General features: G+C 50.9%; 1 protein-coding gene across 1 annotated transcript; it reads left to right on the top strand.

Moving 5' to 3' along the window:
• Positions 1-205: 205 nt before the first annotated feature.
• On the top strand, positions 206-16,512 carry ETH_00028160 (Guanylate cyclase, related; the record flags this gene model as incomplete). Its single annotated transcript, XM_013380306.1, has 27 exons — positions 206-583; positions 845-1,080; positions 1,797-1,857; positions 2,269-2,417; positions 2,575-2,750; positions 2,992-3,161; positions 3,493-4,275; positions 4,588-4,642; positions 4,796-4,869; positions 5,017-5,862; positions 5,980-6,978; positions 7,116-8,027; positions 8,320-9,733; positions 9,859-10,496; positions 10,702-11,108; positions 11,583-11,703; positions 11,917-12,103; positions 12,241-12,355; positions 12,450-12,656; positions 12,799-12,878; positions 13,071-13,172; positions 13,340-14,334; positions 14,790-14,881; positions 15,078-15,204; positions 15,367-15,477; positions 15,587-15,820; positions 15,952-16,512. The coding sequence occupies 27 exons, from the start codon at positions 206-208 to the stop codon at positions 16,510-16,512; spliced, it is 10,230 nt and encodes a 3,409-aa protein (XP_013235760.1).
• Between the last annotated feature and the right edge of the window lie 623 nt (positions 16,513-17,135).

The following is a 17,135-nucleotide window of genomic DNA, read 5'->3' as shown; positions in this document are numbered from 1 at the left end:
CACAAGCTGCGCCTCTGTAGCCATTAGCTCCGAAGGATTCCTGGGACCCGAGGCAGCTACCTGGCGACGTGGCTAGCTGGCTAGCTGGCTAGCTGTCCCACTCACTGCTCTCGCCACTGCACTAAGAAATGACCTCATTAACTGTCTCAGCCTCTACGCGCACCCTTGTACAAGCGATAAGGCAGCCTCCCCTGTGGCAGAGAAGATGCATTCAGAGAGGCAGACCACCACGGGCCCCAGTGGGGACCCCGTTCCCGCTTCTGTAGAGGCTGAAGGGGCAGCTTCGGGAGTCGCCCGCGAAATGAGTAGCAGTCACAGCAGCAGCAGTGGGAGTCGCAGAAGCAGTGGTAGCAAGACGTCTCGTCTGTTCTCGTCGGGAGGCGGCCTGTGGGGTTCCTCTGCACTTCCTAGCGCGCCCCTGCTTGGAACTCAGCGCACACTGCTAAATGCAAAAAAAGAGAGACTCTCTAGAGGAACTCGGCTTCTGATGCCCTATTGGGCCGCGAGGCAGGTAGTCATCAACCCTGTCAACGAGGAAGAAACGTGCCCACCTACGCCAGCTGCGCGAGGACGCATGCAGTTCGTGAGCGCTGCAGGCACCAGCATACAGAACTTTTAGATTAGCAAACACGAAAGCATAGCGGTGACATGAGGAAGCCACAGCTCTTGCTGCCAGTGCCAATCGCATGTAATGCTGCCCCCGTTACTCCTTTCGTGTTCGCCCCTTTTGCTCGTTTCGTGTCTGCTGCTGGTGTCGGTACTGCGGCTAATGCTGCATCTGCCGCTAGTGGCTGTGCCACTGAGGCCAGTTTGGCTACTATTGCTGCGGTTACTGCTTCTGCAGAGTCTTTCTCACTTTTTCTGCTCTTGCTGGCGCCTGTTATCGCGCCCGACGAATATATGGCTCGTGGCGATGTGCAGCCTATCTGTAGTGGTGTATGGTTCTGAAGATCCGGGCCTGGGTTCTATTCCTCATCAAGTTCTGCGACTCATGGGGGCCCCCTTGCTGCTGCTGCTCTCAATTGTTGCATTTGCGGGACTCAACATACAATCCTCAAGCCGCCGGGAAGCCATTGCAGCGTAAGACAGTGCGCAAGTGTAGCCCTTTGGGGGTGCTGTACTTTGCTGTAGGCGTTCTCGGGCTAAGCACTGCAAATTTCGGGCTAGCAGTGGTATCCTATACTTGAAGGCAGTATTCAGAGAATCATCATCATCAGAGGCCGCACGTACGATTCTTAGTCGAGTTTGTACGGTTTGTGCTTGCTCGTGCTGACCGTAGTGGCATCTTTGTTGGAGGACTCGCCCATGAATCTTTTCGTTTAATGGCCGCTTCATTAATTGCATTCCGCCTATACCCTAGTGCTTACGCACCGTCAGTGCATTTTTTCCTCGTGTGTGCGCCACGCGATGATCTCACATCTTCTCATCACTTTTGTGCACCTACAAATGCTCCAAGCTATACTGCGTCTGTTCTTTGTGGCCCTTGGCCGCCTTCCTTAACCGAGAGCAGCGGCTCCTAGCAACACTTTCCTCGCGCACCGGCACGTTCACACCCTGTAGCGCCAGCGTATGCACGTGCTGGTGCACGTGCATACGCCTTCGCAGTGCACTGGTGTGCATTGCAAAAGCATGTTCTGCAGCATCGCACGCCTTCAGCACAGTTTGCTGCTGTATTGTTTACGGCAGGTTACTGCGCTGCCTTTCCCTTGGCTGTGAATGCTCGCTTGAGCGTGCAGTTGACTTGCACGTGTGTTGCTGCTCGCTTTCGTCTGTATGTTGCATTTGTATTTCTGCAGCACAGTGTCTAGCGCCTTCTGCTGTCACGTGCTCGATGGCCGCGAGCCGATCCTTAAGGAAGTAGGGCTCTCTTTGACACCTCAGCAACTGTCATGAACTTCATGAGCAATGCCCTTGATGGAGAGTCTTTTGTTGTTTCTGTCTCCCTCACTTTCTGCCTTTGCTTTTCTTATTGTTTTCTTTCTCGGTCTCTTTCCGTCTGCGGGCTTCTGTGTATCTGCCTCTGCCCTCGTGCCGGTCTCTTTTTCAGGCTCACTTTGGCCATTTAATTCGTAATTGATGCCTATTCTGAGGCTGCCTAGCGCTCATATTTACTGGAAACTTTTAATTCAGTCTCTGCCGCTTTTCTGCCCCTTTGTACTCTCACCTGTTTCTCGAGCATGCTCGTGGCCCCCGTTGCTGCAGTTGGCTGCCACTCTGCCACTCTGCAAGAGGCTTCAGCGTGTTGCTTTGAGTTTACCTGGCGTATAGGCAGCTTGGGGAGACCTCCGCGTGGGCAACATCGTGCGCGTCTATGCCGGGGAGTGCGTACCAGCAGATCTGCTGATTCTCACGTGCGGCCATTCCGAATCCGCCATCCTTGACCTACGAATGGTCGACGGTGCGGCGAGATTCACCAGGCAAGCTTCACGGAGCCGCTGGCTGCTAATGACTCTATTTCCCTTACAAGTGTAACTTTCTCCCTACGTGCCCAGCTACTCCGAAGCCCTCTGAAACACTTTCTATGAGGATTACATTGCTGAAGCTCATCTGTAGCTGCGGCGTCATTTTGCTCAGACGCTATTGCGTAAGAGAGACGAAGGCGGACTATACGCTGACGGCTCTTGCAGGATTGAGAGGCCGTGTGGTTTGTGAAAACATGAGTCCTGATTCCCCTCATTTTAAAGGAACCATACGCTTCGACGCGAGGCCTAGGGGAACTCGCGTTGTAGCCAACAATGTTGCTCCAAGAGGTACGCAGTATGCTTATCCTTCTTCTTTTATCTTTTGCTGTGGCTGGTTTCACTGCTGGCATTGCTGCCCTTGCAGCTGCAGCAAATAGGAATACCGAGCAGAGTACTAATACCAACGTAGGGGAGCACACTACTGCGGGCTATATGGCGTATCTGATGAGGTTTGCCTTATACGACCACAGGTCGATAGAGCTTTAACTCGCTGCTGCCGTCGCCATCTTTTTTTGTTTCCTCAATACAGGAAGTATCCTTCGTTGGACACAGTGGATTGATGGCCTGGTGCTACACGCCTCAGAAGACGTTGCGTTTCTCCAGCCCCGGAGAAAACGCAAGACGAGAAGCACTGAACTCGATTCTGCATGTAATATCATCGTCGGTTTCTTCGCAGTGGTAACATTTCTTCTTGGTGTGGTAGGCTGTTGCACCAAACTGCTTCCCCTTCACTGCAAAATTTTGGGGTCTACGCTCTAGAAGTGAAGGATCATATTAGACAAGGCTCCAAAGTGGCGAGTTCTGTTCTTTATCTTCGATTTTTCGTTTTCCTCAGAAGTTTGATTCTTTTGTAAACAGACCTGTAGTTTTCCCAAACTGAGCGATAAGTGTTCTTCGAGTGCTCTGCAGGGTAGAACATAGTTGGTTGAATGGACCGCTAAAGCTTTTGCTCGTGTGCTCTTACTCATTGAACGGATGGCTTGGGTACAGCCTAATGTTTGTTGCTGTGGCTGTCGAGACTTTATTTCAGGCTTTGTTGATTATTGAAGGCCTCACTGGCACAAACCAGGACTGGACTTTTGATGTGCCGCAATATAAAGCGCAACTTTCTCAATGTTTGCTCCTGCTGTCTTGCGGCCCCGTGGCGCTGACGCTCGCTCTCGACATCTTGAAACTGCGGAGGAAAGAAAATCTTGTGCAGCCTTCGCGTGCGCTGCCGGACCTTCCAGGTCAACACACGGAGCACAACGCGAACACACAACAACACCAGTTGCATACTTGGCAGCTAGAGGAGGAAAAGAAGTCCCATCAGAAGCAGGGGCCTCCTTTGGGTGGCACAGAATATTGCGCACCTGAGTTGTATGGACAGCTCATATCGCCTTCCGCTCTAGATGATTTATCCAGGGCAAATTTTCTTTTGTTCGATAAGGGAGCGACTGTGATTGGCTCCACACTGCAGCTCGAAGGGATTTGCGCTGGCGGAAGAAGTTTTGTCAAACAGTATGGAATGTATGCAAAACTTGGAAGCAACTCAATATTGGAAGAGAGCAGATGCGGCAAACCAAGAGGCGCTCAACTCACCGGAGAGCTATCAACGGAGTCACCGTGCCAGAGGACACAAAATGCCAGTGAGAGTCCAGTGAAGACTCGAGAAAGTATTGTTTCCAAGGACAAGTCAAGCTGTACTAATTCAACGCGTGCGCGCTTTAAACGATGTAAGCAATGCGATATTCGGGTGGAGGACCTTACCATGATCGAGCACTACTACACCAAGCACAGGGACGAAAGAAACAGACTGGAAACCCTCGCACAGGTGAGCTAGCTGAGTTGTTGCGAGCGAATCGTTAGGCTACGCTTCGACATGCTCAGTATAGTCTTGTGCCGAGCAAAATCAGTGAGAAGTTTCAGGGTGCATTCTTCGAATATATGCTGCTGGATCCGGTACTGAAGTAGCTTTTTTTTCAATCGGGTTCCACCAAAGTATTTTTTTTTTCACAGCGCGCAACAGTAGTGCTGCACCTGCCAATTCATGCGGTATGCGTGGCAGTATTACAAATAGGTCCAAGGTGGCCATAAGACCTGTCTTAGGGTCATGCGTATGTTGCCTTTCCTTTTCGCCGTTCAGGTTGCATCTATCTGCCACTGTGCAACACCATGTCGCTCGAGGCGGGCTACTGAAGGTACGCTGCAGGCGTCTATTTCCAATGAATAGCAGCTCCGTGGCGTTGTGGACCTGATGCGTTACTGATTGACACCTTTTGCAGAGATAGGAGAAGCAGTTGCTTGTCTTTCGATGTGTATTTGCGGCTTTTTGCTTTTGCATTCTGTTTAAGGAAAAAAGGAAGAAGCGAACGACGTGCCTGTTACTCCGGAAGCAACTAAAGTACAGGCAGACATCGACTTCCAGGTACACCTTCTTAGTTTCCTCTTTCCTCTAGAGAAGTGCTGCATGAGGAGCTTTACCTCTGGGGAATACAAGAGGCCACAAAATACTCCTGCAGAGGTGGCTTGTAACGGGGGAAATGGCATCTTTTGAGCATGCTATGTGATTCAGTCAACGCTTCCTGAAGATGCAACAATATTGAAACTCTGCGGTATCTTGGGATACAAACCGATATTCCGCCGGGGCACGCAGCTGCATGTCGAACGTTCAACAGTCAGCATGCCGTCTTGCCCTTGTCAGTTGCAGGGAACAACACTCACATCGACAACAAAATCATCTGGGATATTATCTCAAACACCAGCGCTAAAGACAGAAGGGTTAGCTGAAAGCGGTTGCTGCTGCAAAGCTACTCCACTCCAAACGCTTGTTGAGGCTGTTTTTGGTGAGAAGCTTTGTGCAGCGTACTGTAATCCAGTCTGCTTGCTGGAAGTTGTGGGCACTCATGCTCCCTCGCAGCGGAGGCCGCGCCTTGCATGCGTCGTAAAGCCGATGGGACACCGCTCGGGTGCACTTCTTGTTGTGAGGGGCCCACCAGAAGACCTTGCGAATATATCGCAAGGGGGCATAGAAGCTCTCAACGCAATTGAACACGGGAAAGTCGTTCTTGATACGCCCCGGGACAAAACTCGCTTCTCCGAGAGCAACAGTAACACCAGCAGTAGCGACAGCGGAGCGGACGAAGCACCTCAAATCTGCTCAAAGAAGGAAGAAAGTGACGCAGAACAAAATGGCATGAGGGGACAAACCTGCGAAGATGCCTCTCGCGTACGTCAGATATTGCTGGCGGCACAACGCTTTTCGCTAGAGGGCTCGCTGCCGTTTGTTTACGCGGTTCGGGTCCTCTCCGCTGAAGAGCTAGCTTTGTATGTGCAACTGAGCGAAGAAGCTTCGAATTCCATGTACCGTCAAGAAGAAAGGCATGAACGGGTCATCACTGGTTTCGAGACGAATCTGCAGGTACTGTAGCAAGGGTTAGGGTCGTCTATCAAGGAAAACTAATTAAGACCGTATGGGAGGTGGCCTCTGCAGCACAAGCCACAAATGTTGTCTTTTTTATTTGCTGAGTGTGTGCAGATAGTAGGGTGCGTTGCTGTTGCTGAGAAGCTCCAGCCTCGGGTGTGTGAGACTCTCGCTGCGCTAAGAGGGGTGGGAATTCGACAAGTGCTGCTTGCTGGAGCTGATAAGCATGTTGCTCTAGCTGCCGCGAGGCATTGTGGGCTTTTGACATCATTTGAATGGAACAACACGGTCACAGCTGGGACGGAAGGCATTGGGCAGGTTCGAAACATAGGACCAGCATATCACCACCTCAGCGGTCTCCCATCTGGCGCTGCTGGATCCCTGGCCGCGGACGACGGTGACTACACGTCTCATGGTGACAGCAACGAGCCTACCCGAGTGAACGGAAACTCATGTTGTCGACAGTGTTACGAAGATATGCACCTTGCAAGCTCAGACCACCCTGCGGATGAAATGCACCAAAATTCGCCTAGAGCGTTCTGCCCTGGAACTCTCCATGGACTGGTGACGAACACTCCAGCATCTCTCTCTCAGTGGGCTGTAGCGGACGCAAATTATCTTCTGCAGCGCTGCTCAGCTGAATTGACCTACTATGCGCGCAAAGATCGTCGCCGCCTTCAAAGTCCATCTGCTTCACTCTGGGCGTGTGAATGCGGGACGACTGTCTCAAGGCGGCGTGTTCTCAAGACATCGATTCGTCGACGTTCTTTCGGCGGAGAAGGACGACGAATTGGGGAGTTTTTGGCGGACCGCAGTTGCAGTAGAACAAGGGGTTATTTCGGAAGAGACAGAGACGCAACTTTGTATCAAAGGGAGATTCTCAACAAGGATCTGAGACCAAGGCGTAGGGTACTGCGGCATAGGATAGAAACCAAAGAAGGGCAGAATGTGAGCCTCTCATCACTACCGCTTCGACGAAAACTTCGCATTGGGAGATGTTTCGTCCAAGTTTTTGAAGACATGTGGCGCCAATCAAGGGTTCACGGCCAGGGCATTTGCCTCTTATCCGATGCGGCATCTCTCGCTTTCTTTTTCTCTCATAAGCTGTTGCAGGTCGGCATCCACATTAAGCTGCAAAGTCTTCCATGAAAGCTGCATTAAAAGTTTGGGTTACGTCTGCTGGTTGGCTTGCTAACCTGGTGGATAGTCGTTTCAAATTTTTCCCCACCGGTTGTGTTGCGTTTTTGCAGGGGCTGCTTGTTTACGCCATTTGCCGCGCAGATACCAATGTTTGTGCGGAGGTTCGTGGCCAGCTAAAGCAACAGTTGGTTGCTTGCATCAAGGCTTCGTTAAAACCCCAGCCGATTGTAATAGCGGCTGGAAGTAGCGCGGAGGATGCAGCAATGATGCGAGAAGCCACCATAGGCATTTTGATGCTGCAGGCCTTGACGCCAGCTGAAGAGGCGACTTATGTTGCAGAGGGGCCTGCGGAACCCATGGCGGATCCCGTAACATCCAGCGAGAATGCGGCGAAGCCTCCGGTTGCTCGGCACCTTCGCAGAACCTTTCTACCCAATTCCAGAAAGACGTCTCACGCCTTTTTACCGCTTCTGCCTGAACAGGAGCCTGGCGCAAAAAGGAGGAAGTCTCTTCCTCTACCACCAGCCCCTGAAAACTGTCAAGCTCCGAAAGGCCGGATAAATTCAATGGACTCTGGGCTTAATGGGCTTCTGAAACAAGCGTCGTCTGTATTTCAACAAGAATTGGTAGTACAACAGCACCAACAGGCGACACAGTCTACCAACCAAGGCCCTGGTCGTGTTGGTAGAAATTCCATCACAAACAACTGCACTTTCGTGCCCTACATGCAGGCTGCGTGCCTTTGTGGAAGCAGTGCCGACGTGGTTCTAGAATCGTTTCACTCGCTTTGCTCCCTGATATTTAGGGATGCTCTTTTTGAGCGAGCGCAGAGCGTACTACTCATAGATCAGGTCATTTACTCCACCAGCGTGCTTTTGGCCTTTCTTTTTGCAATGCTAGCCACAAACCTACTTGACTCTGGGGACCCAACAGGCTTGGTGAACTGCATCTGGTTCTCGCTAATCGCCATCGCTGCAGCCTGCCTGACTAGTCGCCCAATGGCTGCTGCACTTGATGACGAAGTAGGTACAACGCAGGCTAGCATGACGGGGTTATTTACTCTATTATTCTCATCACTTTAATTGCTTTGAGATTTTTCATGGTACAGTGCGACAGCTCAAGAGCCACCACATAGTTTGCAAAAGCCTCTGCTTTTGCTTTTTAGCCTCTGCTTCCTTGTTCTTTTGTCAGGGAACGAAATGCTTGAGCGTTGACTCCGTCTTGCTAGATGTGCATGTGTTTCCGATTTTGCAGCGAACGAGGCCATTATCGTATCTGTGGCTTCGGCGTCGCAAAATACTTTGCGTCTCGCAGTTGCTTTGGACAGTGCTTGAAGGAGTTACAACGGCTGTGACTGTTTTTATTCTGCTGTTCCGGGCTCTCTCTGAAGGACTGCGGATGGGCGTATTGCTACATCTCACTGACTTCTTTTTCGCCGCTTTTTGCTTCGGCACTGTTGTACGGCCTTGGCTGATCGCCCTTAGCATAGGCGGGCCTGCTGCACGCGGGCGCACTTTAAGGGCGGCTTGGAAAGGCGTTAGGGAGAGTGTGGATCGCCGTGGCTTTAATACCTGTCAGGCGGACGGACAATTTAGGAGCCGGTACAGGGCCGAGGCCGCGCAACCACTACTGCTCCAATCCACTGAAGCAGCCATACGTAGGGACAATGCGCATTCACGTCAAAATGTGGAGAACTGCCACCATACAACCGATGTTTCTGGCTGTGTGTTTCGCCCAAGCGCCAGTTCCGGTCCCGCTAGTGGACCTCGGCTGCGTGACACCTACTTGGTACCGGTGGTACAGGATACTGCAGCAAGCCCGTATAGCTCAGCCGAAGACCTGCGCATTAAGGAGGTGCATGCGCCAGTGGGATATTTCGGACTGAACACGGAGGAGCAGCATGATTGCTCATCACGCTTCTTAAACTCGAATTTGAAGGAGTCCCCAAATATGTTTAAGCGTTGGTGTGAACAGCTTAGAGCCCATTTGAAGCTTCTACGCTTCTTCTTTAAGGTCCTTGTGCTTCTTAGCCTCCCATGGCTTATTACGATTCTACAGCTCCTGATGTTCTATGATGAAACCAGCGCCATGAAGCACCTGCGCGTCTTGCCGTACTCTTTCCCGGCTTGGTGGCTTGTGCTTATTCCTTGCACTACTCTAACAGTGCTAGTGGCGGGCCTTTTTCGACAAATTAATGCGTTACTTGGCGCTGAGAAGGTCTTGATGGCAGCTGAAGATGCGTCCGCGGCTGCGCTGGCAGTCGCCGCCATGAGAAGGGCAGCAGATACGCGCAGTCCGCAGCCCCAAGCTCAAAACCAGCCAAAACAACGCTCCGCTGCCTGCTTTGGCTACTGCATGCAAGACAGGTCTGCTTTGCAGCAGTTGTGCAGCATCTGCTCGGCTTTTGACGCCATTGATGTATCACTGCTCAGGCAGCTTGAGAGCAGCATCGGGGTTCAGAATACCCAGAGCAATCAGATAGAGGAACAGTCTCTGGAGCCGCTTCAGCGGAATACCAACTCTTTGCATTTCCTGGAATGCTTCGTAAGCTGCACCGCACGTTGCTCATACCACATACAACAGCATCTGCTGCTTCTTCAAAAGATAGCGGCGCGACTTCCTGCCCCGTTTCGCTTTTCGCTGCAAAACGGCGAGGCTGTTCTTCACTCCCTCTCACTGCTCCCGGCCGGCAAGGCTATCGTCCGTTCGTCGAAGTCTTTGCCAGTTGGTAAGACTGCGGCATTCGCTTCGGGCTTTACATTCTGATGGTAACACTGAGCTCATTGCAGATACACAAATTTGGGTTACAACAATGTACTTTCACGGTTTCCCACATTTTGTGCGGTTTTGCAGCATCGGAGAGCCCAGTACTTGCTGCTCTTTCCTGGGAAGTGCGGCGGCAGCTAGCAACATCAGGTGGGGACTTCCTCGTGGGTTTTGGAAAAACGGCAGAGAGCAGGGATGAGCGCCGTCTTCGGAGGGCCATGACTGACACGACAAGCTTGTTCTCTGAATGCAACGTGGTCGTTGAAGGGGACTGGACAAGTGAAAGCTTGTTCGAGTCAGAGAGTGAATTTGAAGCGACTTCACCATCTCCGCCTCCCGTCGTCTGCGACGAAGCCACTACAGAGCAGCGTGCAAACGAAGCACTGAAAGGATTTTCTTTGACATTCCGAGACCCTTATTTAGAGGCGGATTACCAGTCCGCGCGTGAAAGGGAGCTGCGTCGGTCGATGCTCGCCTTCCGCAGCACACTGGGCGTTTTGCTCGGCTTGTGGATTGTTTTTAACTTAGTTACACTTACTGTTCAACGAGGCATCAATACTTCGCGTGATCGCTGGGATTTAGTATTATCCTTTGTGCCGTTTATACCTCTTGCCGTGGTTCTTATTTGGTCATTTCGGCGTTCATTTGCCAGTAGGTTTGAAGGCCTCGTCGGATTTTCGGCTGTCGCGTACATAGTCTTGCAAAATATAGTTGATTACAGACTGGTGAGCTAGAGTTTCCAATTATGGCATTTGCTGCATGAAACAGGCCCATACAGTATTTGCGAAGTAGCATGTTCATTTTGTGTACTAATATCGAGATTTAGGATGCCGTCGTCATATTGTTTTCTTCTGCACACAAATAGATGCACCCTTGACTCTAATGTGGTGGGCCAGATATGCTTTGTGTGCGCTTTTTCCTGAATTGCAGTCTTCAGATGGTATGGATACCAGTCTATCTGTAATCCTCGTGGTCGCGGTCATGTTACGGCTACCATTTAAGCTTGCAACGAGCCTGAATTTGCTCTATGTCTTTTCGAACATACTGCGCTACGTCTTGGGGTTCTATAATCAGTCCTACTTCTGTCGTTTTGCCTGCATGATTTCTCCACCTCGTCTGTTTTACCCCTTCTCCGCTGTTCCGTGCAAAGAAGGCTTTTCTTTGGATCGGCTTGAACGCTGCGTGCCCTCGGATTCGGTGCTGCACAAGCTGATGGCTCCCCTCAAGACGCGGCAGGAATTGCTTGCAGTAGCGGTGGCTCATGAGATTGGATCAACTCCGGAGGAAGTTTTGAGTCAGCGGGAGCCAAGATGTTTGTGCATATGGCAGCTCTTATCGTACGTTCCTTGGATTCTGGGTCTCGTGGCACTCATGGCATTCGGCTGCTACCGACAGGAATACAATCAGCGGAAACGTTTTCTTCTTGATACGCAGGCAAGCAGCTGTGCACAAGACCTAAAGACTTCTAGAAAACATCAAAAGCCTTCGTTGATGGCCATCACAAGCCATGATTTTCCAGGCTTTGTAAAGTGTACGGTCCCGAGCGACAGAAGCAATCTGTTTGCGCTGTCGATTATGTGGCGTGCAGGTACAAGCAGCGCGCATGCGGAGTAGGGAGATTCTTAATACCATGCTGCCTTCCTTTGTTGTAGCTAAAATGCTCTCTGCAGCACACAGGGATTCCAGGCAAGTTTCTCTATCCCGGCTTCTCTTAAGCAGAACTACGCCGGTGTTCAAAGATTGCAGAGAGACCACCGTGTTCTTGACTATTCATAGGCTGCATCCGGGTCGTGGGTGTGTGTGCGTTTCAGGCCGATGAACATGCCAAATGCTATACCTTATTATTTGTGTTCGCCACCACTTTTTTTGTCTGTTCTCTTCTGTGACGTCGCCGATTTCCACAGTCTCGTCTGTGCCTTTTCCTTGCCGCAGGTTGGTGGTTAGCGTGTCTGTCCTTTGGCCATATATGGTGCAGCGTTGGTGTTGTGATATTGAGTTGTGATGTGATGAAGCCGCCTGCAAGCGGGCTGCAGGATTTGTCTCGCACTTGCTTTGTCGCGGGCCGTGACAACTTTTAGTGGTGTGCAAACCCCAGGGTGATATGCAAAGGCCACCATCGGTGCGTACTGTGCCCTGGCCATTCAGGACCTAGTGAAGCTCCTGGATGCCCTCTTCCTGTGTTTCGACAAACTAAGCGAACAGTTCCAACTCGTGAAGATTGAAACTGTTTTTGAAACGTATCTTGCTGCAGCAGGCAAGGCTGCAACGGAACAGAAGGCTAACGCGAAGTTTTCGCGAAAATACCTCGTCTGTGCCGATACAGCTTCAGCTCGTTTGGCGTAGTGGTTGACAGGGTGACCTAGCGGCAAGTGATGAGCCACCTCTCTGAGTTGCTGAGCTTACCCTATTCGCCAACTTCACCGACGTCGGAGTTGTTTGTTAATGCGGCATGTGGGTATTTATCTTCAGGCCTGAATGATCCAGTTCTGGCAGATGATGCAGGTGGACAAATGGACGAGGAGAGAGATTCCTTCAGCGAGCGAGACCTTCTGAAAGTCCAGCAAGGGGCCTTCAGTGCTGTTGAGTGAGCTATTGACTGACTCCTGGCAGGCGCAAACACATTTTTTTTCGCAGATCTCTCAATATGGACGCCTTCTCCGTCTGCATTGGCGCTGCAGGACAGCTTTGGCGATGCTCCAGGTAACCTTGTACATTACGTATGATTCAGCCGAGCCGTCATCAGTCAGGAATCCGGAGGAACCACAAAGCCAACAAAGCAGCCCGAGGGAAAATGCCATTCTCCAAACAGTTAATGATGGAGGCTGCCAACGACAAACTCGTCGTGTACGAGTGAAGATTGGCATTCACAGTGGGAACGTCATCAGGTGCGTACGAGCCAACTGCGAGGCTGCAGTTAGTTGCTGCCATCTGTCACTCACATCCATTCGAAAGCCTGAATTATTCTTTTTTTAATTCAGTGCCGCCTTTAAAACGTTGCGTATGTATGCTTTTATGTTTTTGCTGCAGCGGCGTTGTAGGTTTTCGGAAGCCTCAATACGCTCTTTTCGGAGATACAGTAAACACCGCTTCAAGGATGAAGAGCACGAGTCCGTTGACAGACTAGGAGCATGGGCCTCACAGCTGCATCCGATAAAGTGACATTAATGAAGCATATCTTGAAGAGCAGCGGGTTCCATCGCGCAGAACATTGTTCTCCCGTGGATCCTGCTTTTCGGCCAGAGCATCTGTGTCATTGTTTATCAGTCACCATTATATTCCCTGCAATGTGAATTTTCCAGGCGTGGCCGATGGAATTCATATTAGTGGAGCAACTCACAAATTCGTCGCTCATGACCAGCAGTTCAAGTGGAGAGAAGAGATAGTCGATGTCAAGGGTAAAGGTGCGGTTGGGCAAACACTGATGGTAGCTGACTGGCCAGAGATGTCTTCACACCGACAGGGCACGCGTTTGAGGGATGCTGAGACCTTGTGGCATGCTGATGATAAGTGTACAAGCTGGTGTTTCTGAATGCGCATCTTGCTTGCGTGCTACATATTGTATTTGCAGGCCGCATGCAGACTTACTTTTTAGATCATGTGGTCGGCTTGCGCACTCCTTCGGAAGAGGCCGTCTGCCGTGCTCCTGAACCAGCCGGCCGCTATGGGAGCAGCAGCATGTCGTTTGCACAAGAAAGCGAAGATGTCTCATCCTACTTCCAGGGTGTTGCTCAGTGGCCACGACGGCACAGAACTCGCCGTTGGCAGGACCCCAGCCTTACAATTACGAGATCAAGCAGTGCGTATCCAGAAGCAGCATGTCAGAGACTTCCAGATAAGCCGAGCTCTTCCAGTCCAGCAGGGAGAATAGCTCGAGGGGTGCCAGTTGTGGATGAACCGTCTCATTGCGCGGGGTGCCAAAGCACTAGTGTTGTCAGCGAGTCTTCCGTGGATGGGACGGCGAACCGTCCGTGCTGCCCCCGGCAGCAGTCATCAAGCTCGTTAGGAGCTTTAGGCAGCGTCTTACCTGCTGCAGACAATTTAGAGCGGAATGACTGCGGATGCAATACAGATTGTGGGTCTCTTGCGAAAATTTCGATTCCTCTAGATAGGCGCTCTACTCTCTCTAATGAGCGCTGTTCACGGTGGCGTGGCGCCGAGCGCCTGCAGCGCATCACAAACGCAGTAGCATCTGTCTTTAGTCCAGTACAATTTGGTTCTAGTGGCCGGCGCCGACGAAGTGGCAGCCACGAACAGCAAGCAAGCAGGAAACGCAGCAGGAGTGCTGCTTCATCGGGAGACAGCCCTTGGCGAAGGGCGGGTACAGGCGGAGCTGGCCGGACTGACTTGGAAGAGCCACTTTGCAAGTCTGCAAATGCAGTGGACGACGACGCAAAGCGTCCTAAATTGTCGTCTAGAATAACGAGAGCGTTTGGACTGAATGCGCGTACCGACATGGTCCGACTTCGATTCTGCTCCAGTGACATGGAAGACAGCTATAAGCACAACTTTTACTCAAACAAAGCTCACATAAACGCGATTGAGCAGGCAATAATTATATTTTTGGTAAGTTGAGTGCGCATCGTCTGCAGAAATGCAGTTACTCCTATCAGTCGTAAGGAAAAAGAAGTGGTAGCGTACCTCATAATCCTTATGGGATTATATCGAACTGCACCGTTCCCGACAGGTTTCTTACGTGTCTTTGCAGGTAGCATTTGTGCATGAATCCATCGCATTCTTGTCAATGGACCGCTTGTCTCCTGCGACTTGTGAATTGTTTCAAACTCAACGGATGCTGGTTTGGAGCACCAGATCTTTCGTCGCTTCTGCAGTGTTACTGCTGTGGTTGCTTCTACACTACAGGCAAAGAGCAAGTTTATCTGTAAGTCAGAACCACAAGTAGCAGTTTTGTACTGGTCCTGTGGGTGGCCGATATTCTTGGACATTGCTGAGATACGTGCGGCGACTCCTCTTATGCCCAGCTCAGTGAGACATCTGCTTGCTTTAGGGTTTGTTTTCAGTGGATGGGAATACGCTGGCTGATTTTTTGGCTGAACATTCTGTTTATCTTTGCCGCATTGGCATTTGTACTGACAAATGCAAGGGACCCAGGGTATGTGTGGGCTACCGAGTCAGCAATTTAGAGGGAACAAATAGGACAGACCTGGGTGTGTTGGTCCAGCCATGCTCATCTTCTAGTTCGTTCCAACACAACGAGCTTACAGAGAATTGAGTCATCCTAAAAAATAAAGGTAGCAGTTGTCCTTGCTAGCCGTCTTGTGACTGTTCGCACTGTTATGGCTGCTCAGCAAGAAAGCGCCGTCGGAGTGGCATACAGCTGACACCGTGGAACTCTCGTTCTTCCTTACTTTAATTCATCACAACACTGGACTGTTGTTCCAGCACATTATTTTCGTGGATGCACTCTTAATTACGGTAATTCGATTGTAGCGCACAGGCCACAGTGCACGACTCGCTGCAGCGCGTCGCTATGTTGCCTGCCCGCGGATACTGTGGGGAATGGCTTGCCTCCCCAATCCTGCTACTGTGGCACGGACAATAACACTTTTGTGATTACGTGCCTAAATACGAACGCAGGCAAGCTTCAGCAGCGCCATGCTCGTGTCTCAGCCCACAACCGAGCGCCTTCGCGGCATCTTAATAGTTTGCCTACTGCTCATTGTCAACCTAATGTCTTGCTATGTTCGAGTACGTCATAGAAACACATGATTTTAAACACCGTCGTATGAAGCATGTTCAACCTCGGGAGGAGGAACATGTAATAGTTTGTCATTTTTTGCGTGGTTATTAAATGCAGGAGCATGACGACAGGCAGACTTACATTGTGAATCAGGAGGCGAGCGCACTGGAACGGCGCAGCTTGGAGTTGCTAAATGATATGCTCCCAAAAGAACTGCTTGCTGAATTCCAGAACGATAATCTAAGGCTCGCCTACTCTCACGAGTCCCTGGCATTTCTTTTCGCAGATATATGTGGGTTCACTGCATGGTCCCGGAGTGTCAGTGCGGAGCAGGTGCTTTCCCTTCTACAAGTGAGAGAATAACTGGCTGCCCTTGTCCACCTCAGTAAAAGCATAATTTTGGAAATTTGTAGTTGGCCAGGCCACATCAAATGAGCTATATGCTTCAAAATCTAGAATATGATCTGTTTGTGCGTCCGCAGCGCCTTTTCACGCGTTTCGACAGGGACACTATATCGTTGAATCTTTACAAGCTATGCACCATTGGGGACGCTTATGTTGCGGTGTCTGGTTTACATATTGATACTCCTTCGCAAGAGCCACTAGGCAGAAATCCTGATGCTCTAGACTCGTTCCATGCGGCGTCTACTGCTCGAGGGCATACAGATTCGTTCGCAAGCTGTCCGTGGCGTCCACAATGCGAAGGCCCGTACGGAGGGGACAGCAGGGTGTGGCGTGAACGCCACGAGACGGACGAAGCATACCGAGTGCTCTGCATGGCGAGGCAAATGCTTGAGCATGTGGAGGCGGTGAGGGAAGAAATGCAAGTCCCAGGTCTCAACATGCGCATCGGCCTCCACGTAGGTTCTTGCGTTGGAGGCGTGATAGGTAGTAGGCGTTTGCGGTATGACCTTTGGGGTCTTGACGTTCTTGTGGGAAATGACATTGAGAGCAACGGGTTGCCAGGACAAATTTGTTGCTCAAAAGAGTTCAAAACTGCCTTTCAAAGAGAAGAGCAGAGCGACCTTCGATGCTGCGAGTAAGTTCTTCTAGCAGTGCAACACGTGGAACTAGCATGGCTTTCGCAACTGCCTTTATGGCCGAACAACTTCGCTGCTTCATGACTGGTCAGCTGTAGTGTGCTTTGTTGCAGCCAGCATGTGGCATTCGTACACTTGAAAAACATCCGCGTCATTCACCGCGAAGTAACAATCTTCACAGTGCACAGTGCGTTTGATGCAAATATATGTGGCATTCGTCGGTCTAACTCCCAGCTTGCTCCCTCGCCGCCAGCCATGTCAAACTGTCCATCGAGAAGCAGCAATCGAGGTGTTAATGATGAATCACGGGATTCTTTGCCACCTCAGCTGCCGTTTGAACCCATCGACACATCCAGGCAAGTTTTGCACTTGTGACTCGTTTTTTCAAATTGGGTAGTGCGATGCAACTAATGCATTCCCTAAATCCGTGTAATATCCAGAAGCAGTTCCTGCACTTCTCCTCTTCTGCTGCTTGGCCATAAACTATTTGACAGTTTGCGGTGTCGACCAATCAGGCTGCGCGCGGCACACTTAAGACGTCGCTACCATCGCATTCCTACGACTGCGAAAACGCTATGCTAATCCAGCCGTCGGCTACTCAAGAATTGCAAAATCGTCTTTCGTGT

Source organism: Eimeria tenella, genomic scaffold (assembly GCF_000499545.2).
Source record: "Eimeria tenella Houghton genomic scaffold, Eth_scaff51, whole genome shotgun sequence".
In the NCBI taxonomy this organism is placed as follows: domain Eukaryota; phylum Apicomplexa; class Conoidasida; order Eucoccidiorida; family Eimeriidae; genus Eimeria; species Eimeria tenella.
This window is presented reverse-complemented; position numbering and strand designations above follow the sequence as displayed.